General features: G+C 42.9%; 1 protein-coding gene across 2 annotated transcripts; it reads left to right on the top strand.

The window, feature by feature from the left end:
- The first annotated feature begins 1,726 nt into the window (after nt 1-1,726).
- On the top strand, nt 1,727-19,586 carry grb7 (growth factor receptor bound protein 7). Of its 2 annotated transcripts, none has more exons than XM_014179126.2 (14): nt 1,727-1,948; nt 6,844-7,026; nt 7,349-7,469; nt 10,020-10,176; nt 10,452-10,573; nt 11,202-11,276; nt 11,621-11,758; nt 12,302-12,412; nt 12,505-12,603; nt 12,805-12,996; nt 13,520-13,577; nt 13,700-13,787; nt 13,938-14,031; nt 17,648-19,586. In XM_014179126.2, exons 2-14 carry the CDS (start codon nt 6,854-6,856, stop codon nt 17,792-17,794), a joined length of 1,575 nt encoding a protein of 524 aa, XP_014034601.2. In that variant the 5' UTR covers nt 1,727-1,948; nt 6,844-6,853; the 3' UTR covers nt 17,795-19,586. The 2 variants fall into 2 exon arrangements, with proteins under 2 accessions (XP_014034601.2, XP_014034602.2); XM_014179127.2 differs by having other exon boundaries at nt 1,800-1,948; nt 6,840-7,026.
- Nucleotides 19,587-19,827: the final 241 nt, after the last annotated feature.

Below are 19,827 nucleotides of genomic sequence, written 5' to 3'. Positions count from 1 at the left end.
AACAGTGTGCTCTGCTGCCAGACTAGTCAAGGATCAAATCACCTCTACCTTACCTGCCACCCTAGACCCACTTCAATTTGCTTACCGCCACAATAGATCCACAGACAATGCAATTTCCATCACTCTGCACACTGTCCTATCCCATCTGGAGAAGAGGAATACCTATGTAAGAATGCTGTTTATTGACCATAGCTCAGCATTCAACACTATAGTACCCTCCAAGCTCATCATTAAGCTCAAGGCCCTGGGTCTGAACCCCGTCCTGTGAAACTGGGTCCTGGACTTCCTGAGGGGCCGCCACCAGGTGGTGAAGGTAGGAAACATCACCTCCACTCCGCTGATCCTCAACACTGGGGCCCCACATGGGTGCGTGCTCAGCCCCCTCCTGTACTCCCTGTTCACCCATGACGGCATGGCCACGCACGCCTCCAACTCAATCCTCAAGTTTGCCGACGACACAACAGTAGTAGGCTTGATTACCAACGATAACGAGACAGCCTACAGGAAGGAAGTGAGGGCTCTGGGACTGTGGTGCCTGAAAACAGCAGAGGGATCACCCCCCTATCTACATAGACAGGACCGCAGTAGAGATGGTGGAAAGCTTCAAGTTCCTTGGCGTACACATCACTGACAAACTGAAATGGACCACCCACACAGACAGTGTGGTGAAGAAGGCACAACAGAGCCTCTTCAACCTCAGCAGGCTAAAGAAATTTGGCTTGTCACATAAAACCCTCACAAACTTTTACAGATGCACAATTGAAAGCATCCTTTCGTGCTGTATCACCGCCTGGTATGGCAACTGCAATGCCCGCAACCGCAAGGCTCTCCAGAGGGTGGTGCGGTCTGCCCAACGCATTATTGGAGGCAAACTACCAGCCCTCCAGGACACCTACAGCACCCGATGTCACAGGATGGCCAAAAAGATCTTCAAGGACACCACCCGAGGCACTGCCTGTTCACCTGGCTATCATCCAGAAGGCGAGGTCAGTACAGGTGCATCAAAGCTGGGACCGAGAGACTGAAAAACAGCTTCTATCTCAAGGCCATCAGACTGTTAAACAACCATCACTAGCACATTAGAGGCTGCTGCCTATAGGCATAGACTAGAAATCACTGGCCACTTTAAGGAATGGAACACTAGTCACTTTAATAATGTTTACATATCTGGCATTACTCATCTCATATGTATACACGGTATTCTATGCTATTCTACAGTATCTTAGTCACTTAATAATATTTATAGATCTTGCATTACTCATCTCATATGTATATACTGTTTTCTATACTATTCTACGGTATCTTAGTCACTTAATGTTTACATATCTGGCATTACTCATCTCATATGTATATACTGCATTCTATACTATTCTACTGTATCTTAGTCCATTCTGCTTTGACATCGCTCATCCATATGTATATAGTCTTAATTCATTCCTACTTAGATTTGTGTGTATTGGGTATATGTTGTGTAATTTGTTAGATATTACTTGTTAGATATTACTGCACTGCTGGAGCTAGAAGCACAAGCCTTTCGCTACACCGCAATAACATCTGCTAATCACGTGTATGTGACCAATCAAATTTGATTTGATTTGAAATAATTGTGAAGGGTTACACACAAGGTTACAAAAATATTCAATGTGACCAATCCTATCTGTGAATCTGTCATTATTTGAACAATATGTCCTACTTTCTGGAACTTTTCCCAATAGGCGAGGAAGGACATTTAGCCTACTTTACCTTAGAAGAAAGGGGTGTGTGTAGTTTACCTACCACCTTGCACGACACGCTCCTCCCAAGTGTGTGTGGTAAGGGCACAAGTGAAGTTACGGTTGCGGGGAAGCTGAAAACATTACTACGTCCGAAGGAAGAGGTGGCTGAAATTCGCTGGTAGTGGTTGTTCAATATGCCCGGCAGCTGACATCTCGCCAAACCCAATTATAAGGTAAATTTATTGGATTGAAATGGCGCAGTATCTGGACCAGATATGGCGAGGAAGCGCTTCATATTAGAATATGCGAGCGATGCGTGATCTAAAGTTGCACTGGTAACACAGCCCTGTTGTTGACGGCTGAGGTGCAAATTATATATAGTTTGACAGTAGTGTTCTCAACATGAAAGACAACTACCCGTTTTTCTCCACCGTGCAATGAAATTCCTAGTAGGATAGGAAAATGTATCCCAGTACAGCTTCATTTGAGGTTGAGCATAAGCTATTCTACATATGCTTTAAATGTTGATATTTAGTTGCGTTGTCAACCAAACACAATTAAATATGACTTGTGTCATACAGTAAATAGCCATAGCGTAAAGTTATCTTGCAAACGAATGTAACAGTATTTAGTCAACCTTAAAAATGAGTAACATCTGTGTCTACATTTTGAGGTTAGCCTAATGCAACTCCACATGTCTTATGTAATCATAAAAAGCGTGTATGTTCAAGATCGCATGCAAAAGTTGCAGGTCTTAACAATTACTATAAAAATCTGCCAGAATCTCGAACAGCATTGATCACTTGCGATATGTAATTTTAGAAGTGAACTCAACTGCAATCCAGGCTATTTGGTTGTGCTATTAGATGAGGCACAGTGATAACGCATGAAGTTGTTGCATACATACAAAACATTTAACGTCTAACATTCTCCTTTTAAATGGTTGAACGCGCAGTGATAACACACTTAGATGACAACTAAACCAAAAATCTGACATTGTTTTTCCATTAGAATTTGGTTGTGCTTTTATACTTAACACATATAAACGCAACAATTTCTAAGATTTTACTGAGTTACGGTTCATATAAGGAAGTCAGTCAATTGAAATAAATTCATTAGGTCCTAATCTATGGATTTAACATGACTGCAGCCATGGGTGGGCCTGGCAGGGCATAGGCTGAGAGGTGGGCCTGGGAGGGCAGCCAGGCCCAAACAATCAGAATTAGCTATTCCCACAAAAGGGCTGTATTACAGACAGAAATACTCCTCAGCACCCCCCACTACCCCTCAGACAATCCCGCATGTGAAGAAGCCGGATGTGGAAATCCTGGGCTGGCGTGCGTACTGCCAAATTCTGTAAAACAGCATTGGAGGCAGTTTATGGTAGAGAAATTAACATTCAATTATCTGGAAACAGCTCTGTTGGACATTCCAGCAGTCAGCATGCCAATTGCATGCTCCCTCAACTTTAGACATCTGTGGCATTGTGTTGTGTGACACAACTGCACATTTTAGTGGCATTTTATTGTCCCCAGCACAAGGTGCACTTGTGTAATGATCATGCTGTTTAATCAGGTTCTTGATATGCCACACCTGTCAGTTGGATGGGTTATCTTGGCAAAGGAGAAATGCTCTGTAACAGGGATGTAAACAAATTTGTGCCCAAAATTTTAGAGAAATAAGCTTTTTGTGTGTATGGAACATTTCTGGGAGTTTTTAATTCAGCTCATGAAACATGGGACCAACACTTTTTATATGTTGTGTTTTATACTTTTGTTCAGTGTAGATGGTTGTAAGCATAGTGATATTACATTGGGAATTCAACAAACTTCTGGCACTTTTTGAGCGGGTGAATAAAGGTGGAAATCTCATTGATCAACGTCAACCAAATATGACCCACATTTCCATGTTGAAATGACGTGGTGTTCCCAGTGGGATGTTAAATGAATTTGGCCAAGGGGTAGTGGTGGGAAAAAGTACTCAATTGTCATACTTGAGTTAAAGTGAAGTTGCCTTAATAGAAAATGACTCAAGTAAAAGTGAAAGTCACCCAGTAAAATACTACTTCAGTAAAAGAATTTGGTTTTAAATATACTTAAGTATCAAAAGTAAATGGTTTTGTGAAAATGTACTTAAGTATCAAATGTAAAAGTATAAACCATTTCAAATTCCTTATTAAGCAAACGAAACTGCACAATTTTCCTGTTTATTTAATTTTTTATTGACGAATAGCCAAATGGCACACTCCAACACTTAGACATAATTTACAAATTAATTATTTGTGTTTAGTGAGTCTGCCAGATCAGACGCAGTAGGGATGACCAGGGATGTTCTCTTAATAAGTGTGTGAATTGGACCATTTTCCTGTCCAAATGTAAGGAGTACTTTTGTCAAGGAAAATGTATGGAGTAAAAAGTACATTATTTTCTTTAGGAATGTAGTGAAGTAAAAGTTGGCAAAAATTATAAATAGTAAAGTACAGATACCCCAAAAAACAGCGTAAGTAGTACTTTAAAGTATTTTTACTTAACTCTTGGCAGTGGTGTAAAGTACTTATGTCAAACAAATTTAGGTGGTACAATTAAAATCCAACGTAATAGTACAATAGGCTACCCTTGATGCACGATAGGGCCTGGGCGATTCACAGGGATCCACATTACTCGATTCACTGATCCAGTATTCAACTCAATACTTGTATTCCCCCCCCCAAAAAAAAAGTTTTACACTGTCATTTAAGATTTAAATTGCAAAATGTTCTCTCTGTCCCATGGCAAAATGTGGGGAATTTCCCTGGGCCCGAGATGTAGTTAGTCCAGCCATGCGCTGCAGCAGTCATAGTAAAATAACTTGTGTGCTATTTTTATCGCACTCTAAAGTCATAGTTGTGTTCAGATTTTGACGCTGTCTCTGCTGCCTCTGATGAATTCGCTATCTCAAAAGGAATCGCTGGGCTAGTCTACCTGCCTACCGATTTTACATTTCAAAATGTCTTTCTTTTTTTCTTTCTCTTTTCCTTTATTTACCATAGACAGGATGAGGACATGTGTCTGAGTATCAGTATGTGTTGTTGACACAGTCAGTACATGCCAGTGCCACAGACAATTGTCTGGAGTTTCTGTCTGTCTGGACTCTATGTACTGAACCTTTCTGGCAGGGTGCACAGGTGAAGTGGCAGCTAACTTTATTGCTCTCTTGTGTGGGTGATCTCATCACTGTTTGCTTATCTCTTTGTTGATTGATGGCCAACTAATCAGTTTCCAAGTATTTGTCCACCCTTGAGTCAGTATCAGGAGTAACAGTATGTTTTTCGGAGGATTATTTTTTTATTAAGTCTTGTGACCTAATTATGTAATACTATTTGCTGGTGTATTTAAGAACATATATACACACACAAACACACCATCACACTGCCCTATCCCATCTGGACAAGAGGAATACCAATGTAAGAATACTGTTCATTGACTATAGTTAAGTATTCAGCCCCATAGTACCCTCCATTCTCATCATTAAGCTCGAGGCCCTGGGTCTGAAGCACGCCCTGTGCAACTGGGTCCTGTACTTCCTGATGGGCTGTCAACGATGACGAGACGGCCTACAGGAGGTGAGGGCTCTGGGAGTGTGGTGCCAGGAAAATAACCTCTCACTCAACGTCAACAAAACAAACGAGATGATTGTGGACTTCAGGAAACAGCAGAGGGAGCACCCCCCTATGCACATCAACGGGACCGTAGTGGAGAGGCGGTGAAACGCTTCAAGTTCCTCTGGGTACACATCACTGACAAACTGAAATGGTCCACCCACACAGACAGTGTGGTGAAGAAGGCGTAACAGCGCCTCTTCAACCTCAGGAGGCTGAAGAAATTTGGCTTGTCACCTAAAACCCTCACTAACTTTTACAGATGCACAATTGAGAGCATCCTGTCGGGCTGTGTCATCGCCTGGTACGGCAACTGCTCCGCTCACAACCGCAGGGCTCTCCAGAGGGTGGTGCGGTCTGCCCAACGCATCACCGGGGGCAAACTATCTGCCCTCCAGGACACCTACGGCACCTGACATCACAGGAAGGCCAAAAAGATTATTAAGGACAAAAACCACCCGAGGCACTGCCTGTTCACCCGGCTATCATCCAGAAGGCGAGGTCAGTACAGAGGCATCAACGCTGGGACCGAAAGACTGAAAAATAACTTATCTCAAGGCCATCAGACTGTTAAACAGCCATCAGTAGCTTATTAGAGGCTGCTGCCTATATACATAGACTAGGAATCACCGGCCACTTTAATTAATGGAACACTAGTCACTTTAATGTTGACATATTTTGCATTACTCATCTCATATGAATATATTGTATTCTATTCTACTGTATCGTAGTCTATGCCACTCTGACATTGCTCGTCCATATATTTATATATTCTTAATTCCATTCCTTTGCTTAGATTTGGGTGTATTGTTAGATACTACTGCACTGTTGGAGTTAGAAACACAAGCATTTCGCTACACCCGCAATAACATCTGATAAACATGTGTATGTGACCAATAAAATGTAATTTGATAATTGGCGCTCAAATAAAGAGAAGCAGCAGGCTTCACCTGATACACATTGTACATCTTCTCCATACAATGGCCCTTTGTCCACTCAGCGGGAGCCCTGTAACTCTGCCTTCCACTGAAACAATTGCTGCACCTCACCCAGTCTAGTCTGCCTGCCTGATTCAGGCAATTTGTTCCTTTCAAAACTGAATGTCTGCCAGCATTCTTCTGATCATTATAAGCGCTATGTTCTGCATAGCAACACTAAGCAAAGGATATAGCTTGTCAATTTGAACGAGAGAGAGAGCTTTGTGGTTGAGGATGCCACGGAGTTGGGAGCAGGTGTGACGTTTTCATTCTCAACTGTTGCTTCTGTGACTAATACATTGTCATAACACTGAAACCGAGCAAGAAGGTGTTAGACATTAATACATGTTGTGAAATCTGTCACGCACTATAGAAATACTGGTTTCCTTGTTTATTTTAGGCACATGGCTCATTGGCTGTAAATGTTTTTTTTTTGGTCACAAAACTCTGGCTTAACTCTTGAAAATACTGCATGTGATAACTAAGATACTTTCTCACTCACTTACTGAGCCAGGTCATTTTTAATGGAGGTCCAAGGGCAATGGGCGGAGGTCTTCGAGGGCTCTGACAGACAAGAGGACTCTGGTGGGGAGGGTGAGCTGCTGGGTAGCTCCACAATCACCTTGGCTCCTCTGGTGGCCAACCCTCCTCCTCCCCCCATTCGCCGCTCCCAGCCCCTCGTCATCCACAGAAGCAGGTAGGGCTACCTGACTTAACTTACACAATGGCCATGACTCCATTGGTTGACAGTGACTGACTCAATAGCATTTGACACGTCTTATACTTGCTACCGGCACAGAAGTCAATGAGTCATGTTCGGATATTGAGTCATATGTCACATCCTGTTGTTTATGAAGGTTACAAAAGACTCCTTAAAATAGACAGACCCTTTTTAATTGAAATGTATTGGTTATATTGTGTGAATGTTATTCTTTTTATACATTGTTGTATCCATTTGTATTGTATTTGCGATTGACTTATTCCATTTAAAACGTTTTTTTTTCTTCACATTTTTCCAGAATGAATACCGTGGAACGGTTCTCTGTTCCTTCTATACCCAATCCCTTTCCAGAGCTGTGCAGCCCCTCTCAATCCCCAGTCCTGATTGGCTCTCTCTCACCGCCGAGAAGTGACACGCATGTAAGATCAAGGGCTCGTAATTGGCTATGCAATCTTCAGGGATATTGTTCTGAATTAATTTGATTGGCAATGGGTAGGTAGAACTGTCACATTGATAACATTGCCTCTTTGGAATACAGTATAAGTTCATTTGACTGGTCTGACAGAGGGGCCTCCAGAGGGGATAGAATGGATTCATGTTATTGACTGAGTGGTTCGCAGGGGTTAATTTGATTGGCAGAGTCCCCTGGGTATGCTTGTGCGTATTTAACGCTAGGCGACAGACTGTCACAATGCAATAGATGCTCCAGGGCATGACACTCACCACATACAAGCGTGCCACAAGCACATTCTAATACACACACACACACACACATAAAGACAAACAAAAACACACCTTGTTCCTCCAATTACTGCCACAGCATCTTTACTTGTGGTATAGTTGCACAGACAAATTCCACCATGTTGTGACACCATCCATCATTGTCTGGATGACTTATTTGTTTGTTTAAAATGCCATACTTATGTGTTTAATGTACTGTATGTACCTAGCTACTAGGTACAGGTTGGTTTTGTTTTGCCCCATGGCTATTGCAAACATCAGAGCAAAAATGTTCAACATTTAACTAAGCTATTTTGCTGAAAGGATGAATTCAGCGGATATTGATACCTTGCTCGGAAAGAATGTGCAAACATCCCCCACGAGCAGTGTTGGAGAACATCATTTAAAAAAGGAACTTATGCTACAACGTTACTGACTATGAAAAGTAACTTGTTATATTACTTTTGCGTTACCAAAAACAGAAAACCCTCTGAAGATGCCTTACGCGTGTTAGTCATTCATTCCTATGGCCAGTAAAAGGTGCACACTACCTTTGAATGGCTTGCGTAGCCTAAACCAAGGGTGCAACTTTCGACGGGGACATGTCTCCCCCCCACATTCTGAAATTGCATTTTTGTCTCCCATTGTATCACATTCCAATGATAATATTAACGAGGCAACGGTGTGTGCTTTAGGACCATGGGGCCACCTTCGAGTGGTCGGGTAGGCTGTTTGGAGTGTTTATCTGACTGAAAAAAAAAGAATATATAATAATTACGCCCCCCCACTTCTAAAACCAAAGTTGCCCCCCTGGCCTAAATCCTCCGCAGCCTAATCTATAGCTCTGGACTATACCAACTCAACTAATAATGACAGACGCAATCTCTCCTTTACAATACTTTAAATAAATTATTTTGTTGAATTATTTATACATATGTAAATGCGTATACTGTATAAAACCAACTGGGCAAAGTAAAATGAGAGTTCAAATACAAGAACAACTGGCTACCAAGCTGTTTTACCCACCGATATGTACTGGTCTGTGAACTGTGTAATTGTTGTTCCCTTTCCTTTCTGTTTATGGCGAAGACGGAGCAGGAGAAATTTAAATTCTTATCAACTGAGCCCTACTTGATTATCTAGCTACACTGTTTGCTTTATTACCAGGCAATAAATGGGGCAGTCGCCTGAACCCGATGATCCTGTGTTTGCGTGTGAATCCTGCAAGTAGCGTCAGTCAAGATTCGAGGAGTCACGTCTGTCCTTTTCTTCTACCAATTCAAAGTAATGTGAATACTGCCACGATAACAGCGATTGTCTCTGCCATCTCGCTAGCTATCTATCTGCTGGCTACCATGCCAGAAACCCACCACAACGTTTGTGCAGAAACAGGAAGAGAGTGTGATCAACAGCCTAGGTAGAGGGATTTCATTTTTTTAAATTTGCGCCAACAAAGGAAATATTGTAAAAGTAACTGATTACTTAAATAAAAAAATGAACGCTTTAAGTTACTCGTTACCACCAAAAAGTAATCTGAGTACTCTAACGCGTTACTTAACACTGCCCACGAGACTCCAAGCATTTGTCCATTGTCTGGCCTGTCTTCGTCTCTTGCGGGAAGGAGTCTGCTTTCGCTAAATAACAGGTGAAGTTTAAATCCGGTTGTACTGGTTTTGGTACTGGTTTTGGAGTTGGCTGAGGAGAGAGACTGAGCTAGAGGCTGCGTCGGGGTGTCACAAGTCCTCAATTTAACCTGTACCTGGCTCTCCTCTCAGGCCTTGGGGGCTCGGGCTAGGCCGTGTGCCAATCCCATCAGACCGGTTCTGGAACATGATAGGAGGGACAGAGGAGGTGTGAGTTCTTGTAAATAAGAGAGCGGGAGCGGGAGAGATTGAACAAGACAAGTTCAAGGGGAGGGTGAAGTGTCAAGGGAGTTAAATAAAGGATTATTATTGGCTGTCACTATAAAAGCTGTTGACTGATTCTGGCCATCAGAAACCCAGTCTCTCACCCTGGTTAAGCTTTATAATGTGACAGTTCCAGAATTGGCCTATTGCTGTGCGTTCCTATAGTTCATCTATGATCTCTTTTAATCCTTCTAATTTCTTTTCATTATGTAATTTTTGCCTTGATTTTGGATTTGTTTTCTTTTGTGTTTGTCTTGGTATGCATGTGTATGTTCGTTGAATATTACGCAATGTACTCTGTTTTCTCAATGTAGTGTCTCTCTGTCTGCTTCTCTGGTCTAGCTGATCAAGGTGTTCGGCGAGGACAGTCACAGTCGGTCCCTGTGGGTGATACCCAGGGCCACAGCCAGGGACGTGTGCCATTTGTTGGTGCAGACAACCCACTGTAGCGACCAGGAGAACTGGGCTCTGATCGAGCTGCATTCAGCCTTGGGCCTGGGTAAGACTGGACTGCACACTGTCCAAACATTGCCCAGCAAATGCCATTGGCATTCCAATTATTTGCAATTGTTTTTGGAATGCTCGTGGGTTGTCTAAAGGCGAGTCGACATCAAAGTTTTGACAAGATGAGACAACTGGAGTACGGTGTCCATATTCGGACAGCCTCAGTTGGTTTGGTTTCAGACTCACTCTGACTTGAGAGCCTGCATACCAAGTAGCTCTCCAGTGTAGCTGTCCTACACTGTGTGAAGTATTTCTCTCCCCCCCCCCCAGAGCGAGTTCTGGAGGACCACGAGGTGGTGGTGGAGGTGCAGGCTGCCTGGCCCTCCGAGAGCGACACCAAGCTTCTGTTCCGCAAGAACTACGCCAAATATGAGTTCTTCAGGACACCTGTGGTAGGCCTGCTGAGCTCTTCTGCATCCTCCACCATTTTGTCTAGGAAGAGAAGCCATTTCCAAGCCAAATGCATGGTCACACAGAGATCAGCTTAGATGGCTGGAAAGGGATGGTGATGAATAGTATAGCATACAAGATGCTCTAACATGCATTCTGTACAATGATTCTGATAGGATCTTATGTTATGCCAGATGTTAGTCAGACGTGTGAGCAACGGGTTAGTATGTTAATAATCACCGGCATCTGGATGTCCTAGTAGAATCGGTGTTAACGTTGTGTTCTTATCACATTCACGTTGCTCATCCTGTTCGTTAACACGGCTGACTTCATACACCCACGCACGCACACACACAATATTTTAGAAACATTTTTTATTTCTTTACTTCTAAGCATGGTAGGCAGGTTGATTCGCACAGGTGTGCGTCTCTTAACAGACAGTGGGCAAAATAAACGTTTTTTGTCAGGCTTTAAACATTTGCTTTTGTTTGCGTGACGTCTTGCCTTAACCCCCTTGAAACACTGCTATCAAGACTCAAGCCATTGCTCATAACCCTCCATACAGGCTCTAGAGAGGCCTTATGTTATTGAAATAGCCCTTTGGTTTACAACTGTAGCTTCCTGTTACAGCTGTTCTTCCCCAAGCACATGATCTCAGACAGTGCTGATGTCACCAAGGGAATGACCTCAGCAGAACTCATCCAGGTAAGCAGCCTATTGTAGGGAAATAGAGCAAGGCCTACTGCTCTGGTATAGCTTCTCCTTTGTTGTGTATGTTAGGTTTCACTCTAGCTGAGGAGAAACTAGATGTGAACCCCTATATCAGGTTGCCAGGGAAGTGTATCAGGAAACAAATTGAATTGGCAGATATTGAGAATGACATTTCCATTATGTCAGAGGATGTACAGAAACAGTCTTTTGGAATGGTTTTTAGTTCAGTAGTTGAAGTGATTACATTTTTAACCTTGTTGATTTTTCTATGCTTTTCTTCGGTTTAGACAAAGGTGCATTGGATTTGACCCAGATGTTGTTTCCTTGCCTCTATCCAGAATCTGCTGCAGTCGGGGACATGTCCTGAGATCCAGGGCTTCCTCCACGTCAGAGAGCCCAGCCGCAAAGCCTGGAAGAAGGTCTACTTCTTCCTCCGACGTTCAGGCCTCTACTGCTCCACCAAAGGCTCATCAAAGGTCAGCCATGGAGCACCAGATTTTGACAGAAATAGAACATCCAGGAACTGAAAGTAATTTACAAGAAATGGCAAAGGTACATGAAGATGGTGGATTTCAGAAATGACTTCATTGTTTTAGCACTATGCACAGTTTCTAAACTACGGTGTGTGTCATGGTTCAATAAATAAGCACAATCTACTTTTTTAGTTTTTTCAAATTGGTGAAGTCTTGGAGCTAAAATTGGGATCATGTATACTGTGCTAATGACGACACCAAAAAAGGGTAACGGAGAGTAATGTACAATACGTCAAACTTAGCACACGAGGCCTTTGTGGTAAGTGTATGGGATCCACCATTTTTATTAACCTCCACTATTTAACGGCCATTTAATTTAGTTTTACGCTTTCCATTTTAAATCAATGGTTAAACGACTTGGGGCGGCATAGTTACTGTACAGGTATGAAGATATTTGTAGTATATTGTTTCAATATGCCCCATCGACGGATAGCTTGGTCGGTGTGACGGTCTGATTGTCTGTCTCTGATGGTCTGTGTGTCCTAGGAGCCCCGTCACCTCCAGTACGTGGCTGACCTGGAAGACCTGAACGTCTACAGTATCACCAACAGCCGCAAGCTCTACGGTGCCCCTGTGGACTTCACCTTCTGCATCAAGGTAACCATTACAACCGTCCAGGGCTTCATTCAAGAGAGCAATGTTTCGAAATTGTTCTGAAATAGGCTGCATACACGTTTCTTTGTGTGTAGCCCAGCAAAGACCGTATTCGTGCGCAGGACTTGAAGCTGCTGTGTGCGGAGAACGAACAAACGCGCACCTGCTGGACCTCTGCATTTCGACTATTCAAGGTGAGGAGAACCCAATACTTGGCTATCATTGCATCATGACCCGAACTTTATTATGGAAGCAGATTCATGCCAAAACAAACACAAATAAAAACATACAAAATGTGGCATACCCTTACTGGATAAGATGGTGGATAAATAATAAAAATGTGACAGATACACATGCTTACCCTTTACTTTTTCCTCCTGTGTCTGCCGGAGCAGTATGGGAGGCAGCTGCATTGTAACTACCAGCTGTCCCAGTCAGCACCTCGTCTACAGGAGGTTGTGTCTCAGCGGTGTGAGTCGGAGGCCAGCCTGGTCGCCATGGACTTTTCAGGGAAGGCGGGGGGCCGGGTCATCCAGAATGCCTGGGAGGCCCAGAGCGCGGAGAAGGAGGAGGGACAGGCATGGAGGGTGAGGATGGTGGGGTGGAGAATGCGACTGGATAGGTGACGATACAGATAGGTGACGTGTTGTAGTATTTTTATTTGTAAAAATTATTTTATCCTTTATTTAACCTGAACAGTCGCATTTAGATTTACATCTCTTTTTCAAGTGAGCCCTGGCCAAGAGTGCAGCATACATATAGTTCCACATGAAACACAACACCACATAAAACGTAACAATGAATGGAAGTTAAAACCGTGCATAAGAGGGCATAAAAGAACATGTTTAAAAACATGCACAGTCTGCGGTCAGCAGCCCTCCAATCCGGGATTTAAAATCCTCAATCAGAATACAATCATCGAATTTTAAGTCATTCTGCGACGTTCCAAGATGGAAAAAGAGAGGTGCGGTGACGAGGAGAAGAAAAATAGGGATTGGGTTAAGAGGGTCACAGGAGGAATAACGACAAGCCAAACAGAACAAAGTTGTTGTTGGATTTGTGTGTAGCAGTCTGGAGTTACTAGTGCGTATGACCTCTCTTGTCTCTCAGAGGAGAGAAGCCTTGAGGTGCAGCCTACCCAACCTTACCCCGGGATCTCGGCCCTCTTGTGAGTCCAGTCAAACAAATACTGTGTCAAATTGGTTCACATTCACAGTTTTTCCCAAACAGAATATATTTGTTCAGATCATTGATCTAAATGGTAAATGAGTGGGTTTGTGTGTTACACAGCCATACACCGGACCCAGCTCTGGTTCCACGGTGGTGTGTCGCGAAAGCAGGCCCAGAGGCTGATCGAGGAACAGGGATTGGTGGATGGGTATGTATGTGTGCTTGTTGTGGGCACATCTTTGCATGTAGCTCCTTTGAATGTAGCTCCTTTGCATGTAGCTTAGTTTGTAAACAACATGCTCACCTTGGATGACATCTACCACATTGTGTGTGTGTGTGTGTGTGTGTGTGTGTGTAGGATGTTCCTGATTCGTGAGAGCCAGCAGCATGCCCAGTGTTTTGTCCTCTCGTTGTGTTACAAGCTGAAGACCAAACACTACCTCGTCATCCCTGTGAGTGGACTTTCCTCTCCCCCATCATGTGAACCTTGCCCTTATGAGATAGCAAGGCTATAAGGACAGTCTAGTCATAATTGTACTAGGTAGACATGAAATAAAACTGTATCCCAAGTGGGTGTGACACCTACTCCCGTTGCCTGCTTCACTGCTGCTTGGATTCCACCTGGAGATCTGTTCACCATCTGCACTGGCCTGTTTCCCCCTAACCTCCAGCACACATGCACAGTTGGGGCGAGTGACTCTGAACTTACAATGGCTAGCCCATTACCTCATAACTCCTGCGTGCTTTGTTGACTATGAACTCACATGTTTACCCGATTGTGGGACAGACTGTTTGTTCCCACACTCGGGACTCTGGCTCTCTATTGGTTACACAGACTCTTGGCCTCCTATCCTATTATAACCAGTGGTGAAAAAAGTACCCAATTGTCATACTTAAGTAGAAATAAAGATCCCTTAATAGAAATTTACCGAAGTGAAAGTCACCCAGTAAAATACTACTTAAGTAGAAGTCTAAAAGTATTTGGTTTTAAATATACTTAAGTATCAAAAGTAAATGGAATTGCTGCAATATACTTAAATATCAAAAGTTAGAGTAAATTTGGTTTTAAGCGTTAAACTTTCAAATAGCTCTTTGCTTCGGTGTTATCGTCCTCCATCAGCACCGGCCTGTACCCTACCTGCCCTAAGCTCTCTTCTGGCCCCTTACACTAAGTCTGAATTTGTCCTGCTAGGTGACCTAAACTGGGACATGCTTAAACCACCTGACCAAGACCTAAAGCAATGGGAATCCCTAAATCTTACTCAGATTATTACCAATCCTACAAGGTATGACTCCAAACACCCAGGAAAGCTACTCTCCTTAGTGTTATCCTCATAACGAATCCTGATAGGTATCAGTCTGGTGTTTTCTGTAATGACCTTAGTGATCACTGTTTTACAGCCTGCATTCGTAATGGCTGCTCAGTGAAACGACATGTCCAGATTTGTCATAGATGCTTGCTAAAAAACTTTAATGAGTAAGCCTTCCTTCATGAACTGGCCTCTGTAAATTGGTATAGAATCATCTTGAACCCCTCTGTCGAAGACGTTTGAACCTTTTTTTAATATTATTAGTGGTATTGTTAACAAACATACCAAGAAAATTAGAATTTAAAAACAGGTTCCACCCCAGGTTTCAACGCGATGTTGCAGAGTTACTCCACCTCCAAGAATTTCATTTAGCGACAGGCTCGGCACACGCATACTCATGCTGAATGAGTCTCGTTCAGGCAAATGACAAATAATAGCACTTAGACTATCCGGAAGGCCAAAGTTAGTTACTTTAAGGAGCAGTTCTCTCTCTCTCTCTCTCTCTCTCTCTCTCTCTCTCACTCACTCTCTCACTCTCTCTCACACACCACAAGAAGTTCTGGAAAACGGTTAAAGACCTGGAGAATGAACCCTCCTCCTCACAGCTGCCCATGTCCCTCTGGTGGAATTATTGTAATCAAAAGGAGAGACTTTTAGAGTTCTTCAAAACAATCAAACTTTATTATTTAATTAGTGCAGTAAAAGAGCTGGTCGGTAACCACCCCTGGAGGTGATCACTGAGAACTCAACCAGCTGGTTTGAGCCACAGCATTTTTATAGCAAAGTCCATCCTTCTTCAGTCTACTTTACAACAGATGTATGGGATGGGTCACATGGTTAAGATTTGTATGAAATATACTTATAATTCACAGCAGACAGTATCTGCTGTAAAAAAATGTCCTCATTGTGTAGAGACCAGGGTCTGGCCCCCCCAACTCCATACTGGAGCCATCTCACCCCAGTACCCAAGTGCAGAAACATTAACTCATGCTCTGGAATGCTGTATCACCCAAAGACATCGTAAATCTCCTGTCAGTGTTAAAATCTCCCAGAGGCCCACTTTCACACAGACACAAAAGAGTTATAAGAACCCTTTATTCTGTTGCATAAAATAACCCTTTGATGCAATTACAACATTATAACACAATTTTGCTCTCACATCCCTTAATCTTGATGATGTGGTTGTTACTGACAAGGAACACATGGCTGAGCTCTTTAATCACCACTTCATTAAGTCAGGATTCCTATTTGACTCCTTGCCCATCCAACATTTCCTCATCTCCCACCTCGTCTAATGTGACTAGCCCTGATGCGTCTCCCTCTTTTTCCACCTGCCCTGCTACCAAGTTTTCCCCTGCAGGCAGTCACTGAGTCCGAGGTGCTAAAGGAGCTCCTTAAACTTGACCCCCAAAAAACATTTGGGTCAGATGGTTTAGACCTTATCTTCTTTAAGGGTACTGCCCCTATCATCGCCAAGCCTATCTCTGACCTTTTTTAACCTGTCTCTCCTCTCTGGGGAGGTTCCCATTGCTTGGAAGGCAGCCACGGTGTGTCCTTTATTTAAAGGGGGAGATCAAGCTGATCCTAACTGTTATAGGCCAATTTTATTTTGCCCTGTTTATCAAAAGTGTTGGAAAAACATGTCAATAATCAACTGACTGGCTTTCTTGATGTCTATTGTATGCATTCTGGTTTCTACTCAGGTTATGGATGTGTCACTGCAACCTTAAAGGTCCTAAATGATGTCACCATTGCCCTTGATTTTAAGCAATGTTGTGCTGCTATTTTTATTGACTTGGCCAAAGCTTTTGATACGGTAGACCATTCCATTCTTGTGGGCCGGCTAAGGAGTATTGGTGTCTCTGAGGGGTCTTTGGCCTGGTTTGCTAACTACCTCAGAGTGCAGTGTATGAAGTCGTAGGTAGTAGGAAGTGCTCTCCTCCATTTTGTATGCAGATGATAGTCTTATAATAGTCTCTATACTCCTCTGTAAACTGGTCATCTCTGTATACCTGTCTCAAGACACACAGGTTGATGCCTATTTATAAAACCCTCTTAGGCCTCACTCCCCTCTATCTGAGATGCCTACTGCAGCCCTTATCCTCCACCTACAACACCAATTCTGCCTGTCACATTCTGTTAAAGGTCCCCAAAGCGTGCACATCTTTTGTCGCTCCTCTTTTCAGTTCGCTGCAGCTAGCGACTGGAACGAGCTGAAAAAAAACATTAAAACTGCAGTTTTATCTCCATCTCTTCATTCAGACTCGAACATGGACACTCCTACTGACAGTTGTGGCTGCTTTGCCTGATGTATTGTCTCTACCTTCTTGCCCGTTGTGCTGTTGTCTGTGCCCAATAATGTTTGTACCATGTTTTGTGCTGCTACTATGCTGTGCTGCTGCCATGTTGTGTTGCTACCATGTTGTCATTTTGTGTTGCTGCTGTGCTATGTTGTTGTCTTAGTTCTCTCTTTATGTAGTGTTGTGGTGTCTCTTGTCGTGATGTTTGTTTTTGTCCTGCATTTTTAATCCCAGTCCCCGTCCCCGCAGGAGGCCTTTTGGTAGGCTGTCCATTTGTAAATAAGAATTTGCCTAGTTAAATAATAAAAATGATAGTTGAGTTTTTTTGTTGTTGTTGTACAGACAGGTATGCAGATTACAGCTAGTTATCTAACTCGTATGTTTTTGCGCTAATTGTTTGATCCTGACAGATGAGCATATAGATGGTTTCACAATAAAACTCTTATTTCTCTGTGCAGTGTGAGGAGGGCGGTAGGAAGTACTACACCATGGACGATGGCCTCACCCTCTTCATTGACCTACTGCAGCTGGTGGAGTTTCACCAGATCAACAAAGGCATCCTCCCTGTCTGCCTCAAACACCCCTGTGTCTGTGTCGCCCTCTGACCTCTTGGTTAGGAACACCTCATTATGACCCCAGGGACACCTCATTATGACCCCAGGGACACCTCACATCACCACTGGGCTAGGTATATATGCAAAGTAGTTCAAACGCTGTCAGTTTCACTGTAGCTAGCTAGCCGTACGCTGGTAGACCGTGTCCTTCGCCCCTGTGTTTCGGGCACTGTTTTCCAGATGGCGAGGGCAGGTGTTTGGTAGGCGGGAGCGAACGACACTGTGTGCTAGCTTAGCCAGCTAATCCTGAGGACGACTCCGGTACATGGGAGGCGGGAGCAACACTGTTTGCTAGCTAACTAACAAGCTAGCTAGCACGCTGTGTCGTTAACTATCAAGTTAGCTAGTACACGGTATTGCTCTAGCCGCCCGTCTGCTATGCTAGCAGGAGGCGGGGACGACCGGTAGACAGTGTCCTTCGCCCCCGCCTGTCGGGCATTCATGCAGGAACCAATGGGATGCTCGAGGTGCGAACACCCTTAATTGTGAGCTGCAGTTGCACACTTGAAAAGTTACAAATTGCAGCTTGAAGTCACATGCAGTAACTAGTGTGTAGGGGTCTAGACATGGGTGGTCACAGCTATACACCCCTAGCAGTAGCTTTTAAATCATGTATTTTTAATTGAATCTAACTCATTTGTAGTTTCAGACATCCCCCCCCCCCATTTTTTTTTTATGTTTTAATTAATTACTTGCAATCCCTGTGAGGGTACGTTTAATTACGCATTTTGCACAGCTTTAGGATCTTAGAGCGCCATCATTCGTGGTAGGATTTTGTGCTGTAACCTAAAGAATTTGACTTGCTAAAGGGCTTGTTCACTCCCTTGTGAAGCAATACCTCTGTGGATAGTTGGCTGGATGGCTATAACTGATATCACGGAGTAGATTCTTCAATTTTAGAAAGTAACATTGTTTACGCACATCCTTTAGGGGCTTGGTGATTTACATGTCGAAGAGCCCCTTTCAATGTGTGGGATATACAATGTGCAAGTTCCTGAGTGTACCACAAGGGGGCACTCTTCGTACACCGGATAGCAGAGCCAAAGACGTGAGAGTTGATTTGTCATTGAGGAATTGATCAGGGGCTTACCCAGCGAGGTGCAATGTTTAGAATCAGAAATAAACTCTATAGAGGTATTGAAAATCCACATTCTTCACATCAGGAATTATCAAGCCTTTTCAGCACAATACATTTCTATCTGAATGTTCTGTAAAATTGCACCACCTTGAATAAGCCCCAGGATTGGTGAAATACTGTAGCTATCTCGGAATGCCTTCTGAATGTTTTACAATGATGTGTATATGTATGTTTTTAATTATTATTTTATAGTTCACTGTGTATGGGTTTTCATACTAGGACACACTACTAGTAAGTGCCTTGTAAATTCATATAACATTAAGCACTCTTAAATGTATTTTTTTGCACAATGTTGGTTGAGGGAGAACTAATCTGATGTCTTGTTTTTGTCGTTAGCTGAAAAAGAGATGCGAGCTGTTCATTCCTACCCTGTATGTTCATAGTGTATACTTACACATGGGTTTTCTATCAATGACATCCTGAGACTTATTTGAAATCTTGCAATTGCTCATAGCTTTTATATGAATTAAGTGGTGTTCGATGTGCAACGTATACATCTCAAGTTATTCAATGCCCAAGGCCAGTTTACTTTTGTGCCACGATTTACGTTTCTTTTTTTGCATTGAATTCAATTGTATTGTGTGATATGCAACATGGCAAATATTTATCTCTTTCATAACTGTTTAATAAATAATTGATTTCTTATATGGTTTGTTGAATTGGATCTGATTTTTGCACTGTAAACATGGTCAGGATCAGATGGATTTGTCTTATCACTATGGCTACAGTATCTGCATATACTGTAAATATCTTCCCATCAAAGCACTTTACAACAACAAAAACAAACAAGAATGGACCTTTTTAATGTTACTGATAAATATACAGCCTGCTGACATGTACAGTTCCTTCAGAAAGTATTCACACTTTTACTTTCTTCAAATTTTGT

This window comes from Salmo salar, chromosome ssa28 (genome assembly GCF_905237065.1).
Source record: "Salmo salar chromosome ssa28, Ssal_v3.1, whole genome shotgun sequence".
In the NCBI taxonomy this organism is placed as follows: Eukaryota; Metazoa; Chordata; class Actinopteri; order Salmoniformes; family Salmonidae; genus Salmo; species Salmo salar.
Note: the sequence above shows the minus strand (reverse complement) of the source record. Positions and strands in the feature narration are given on the sequence as shown.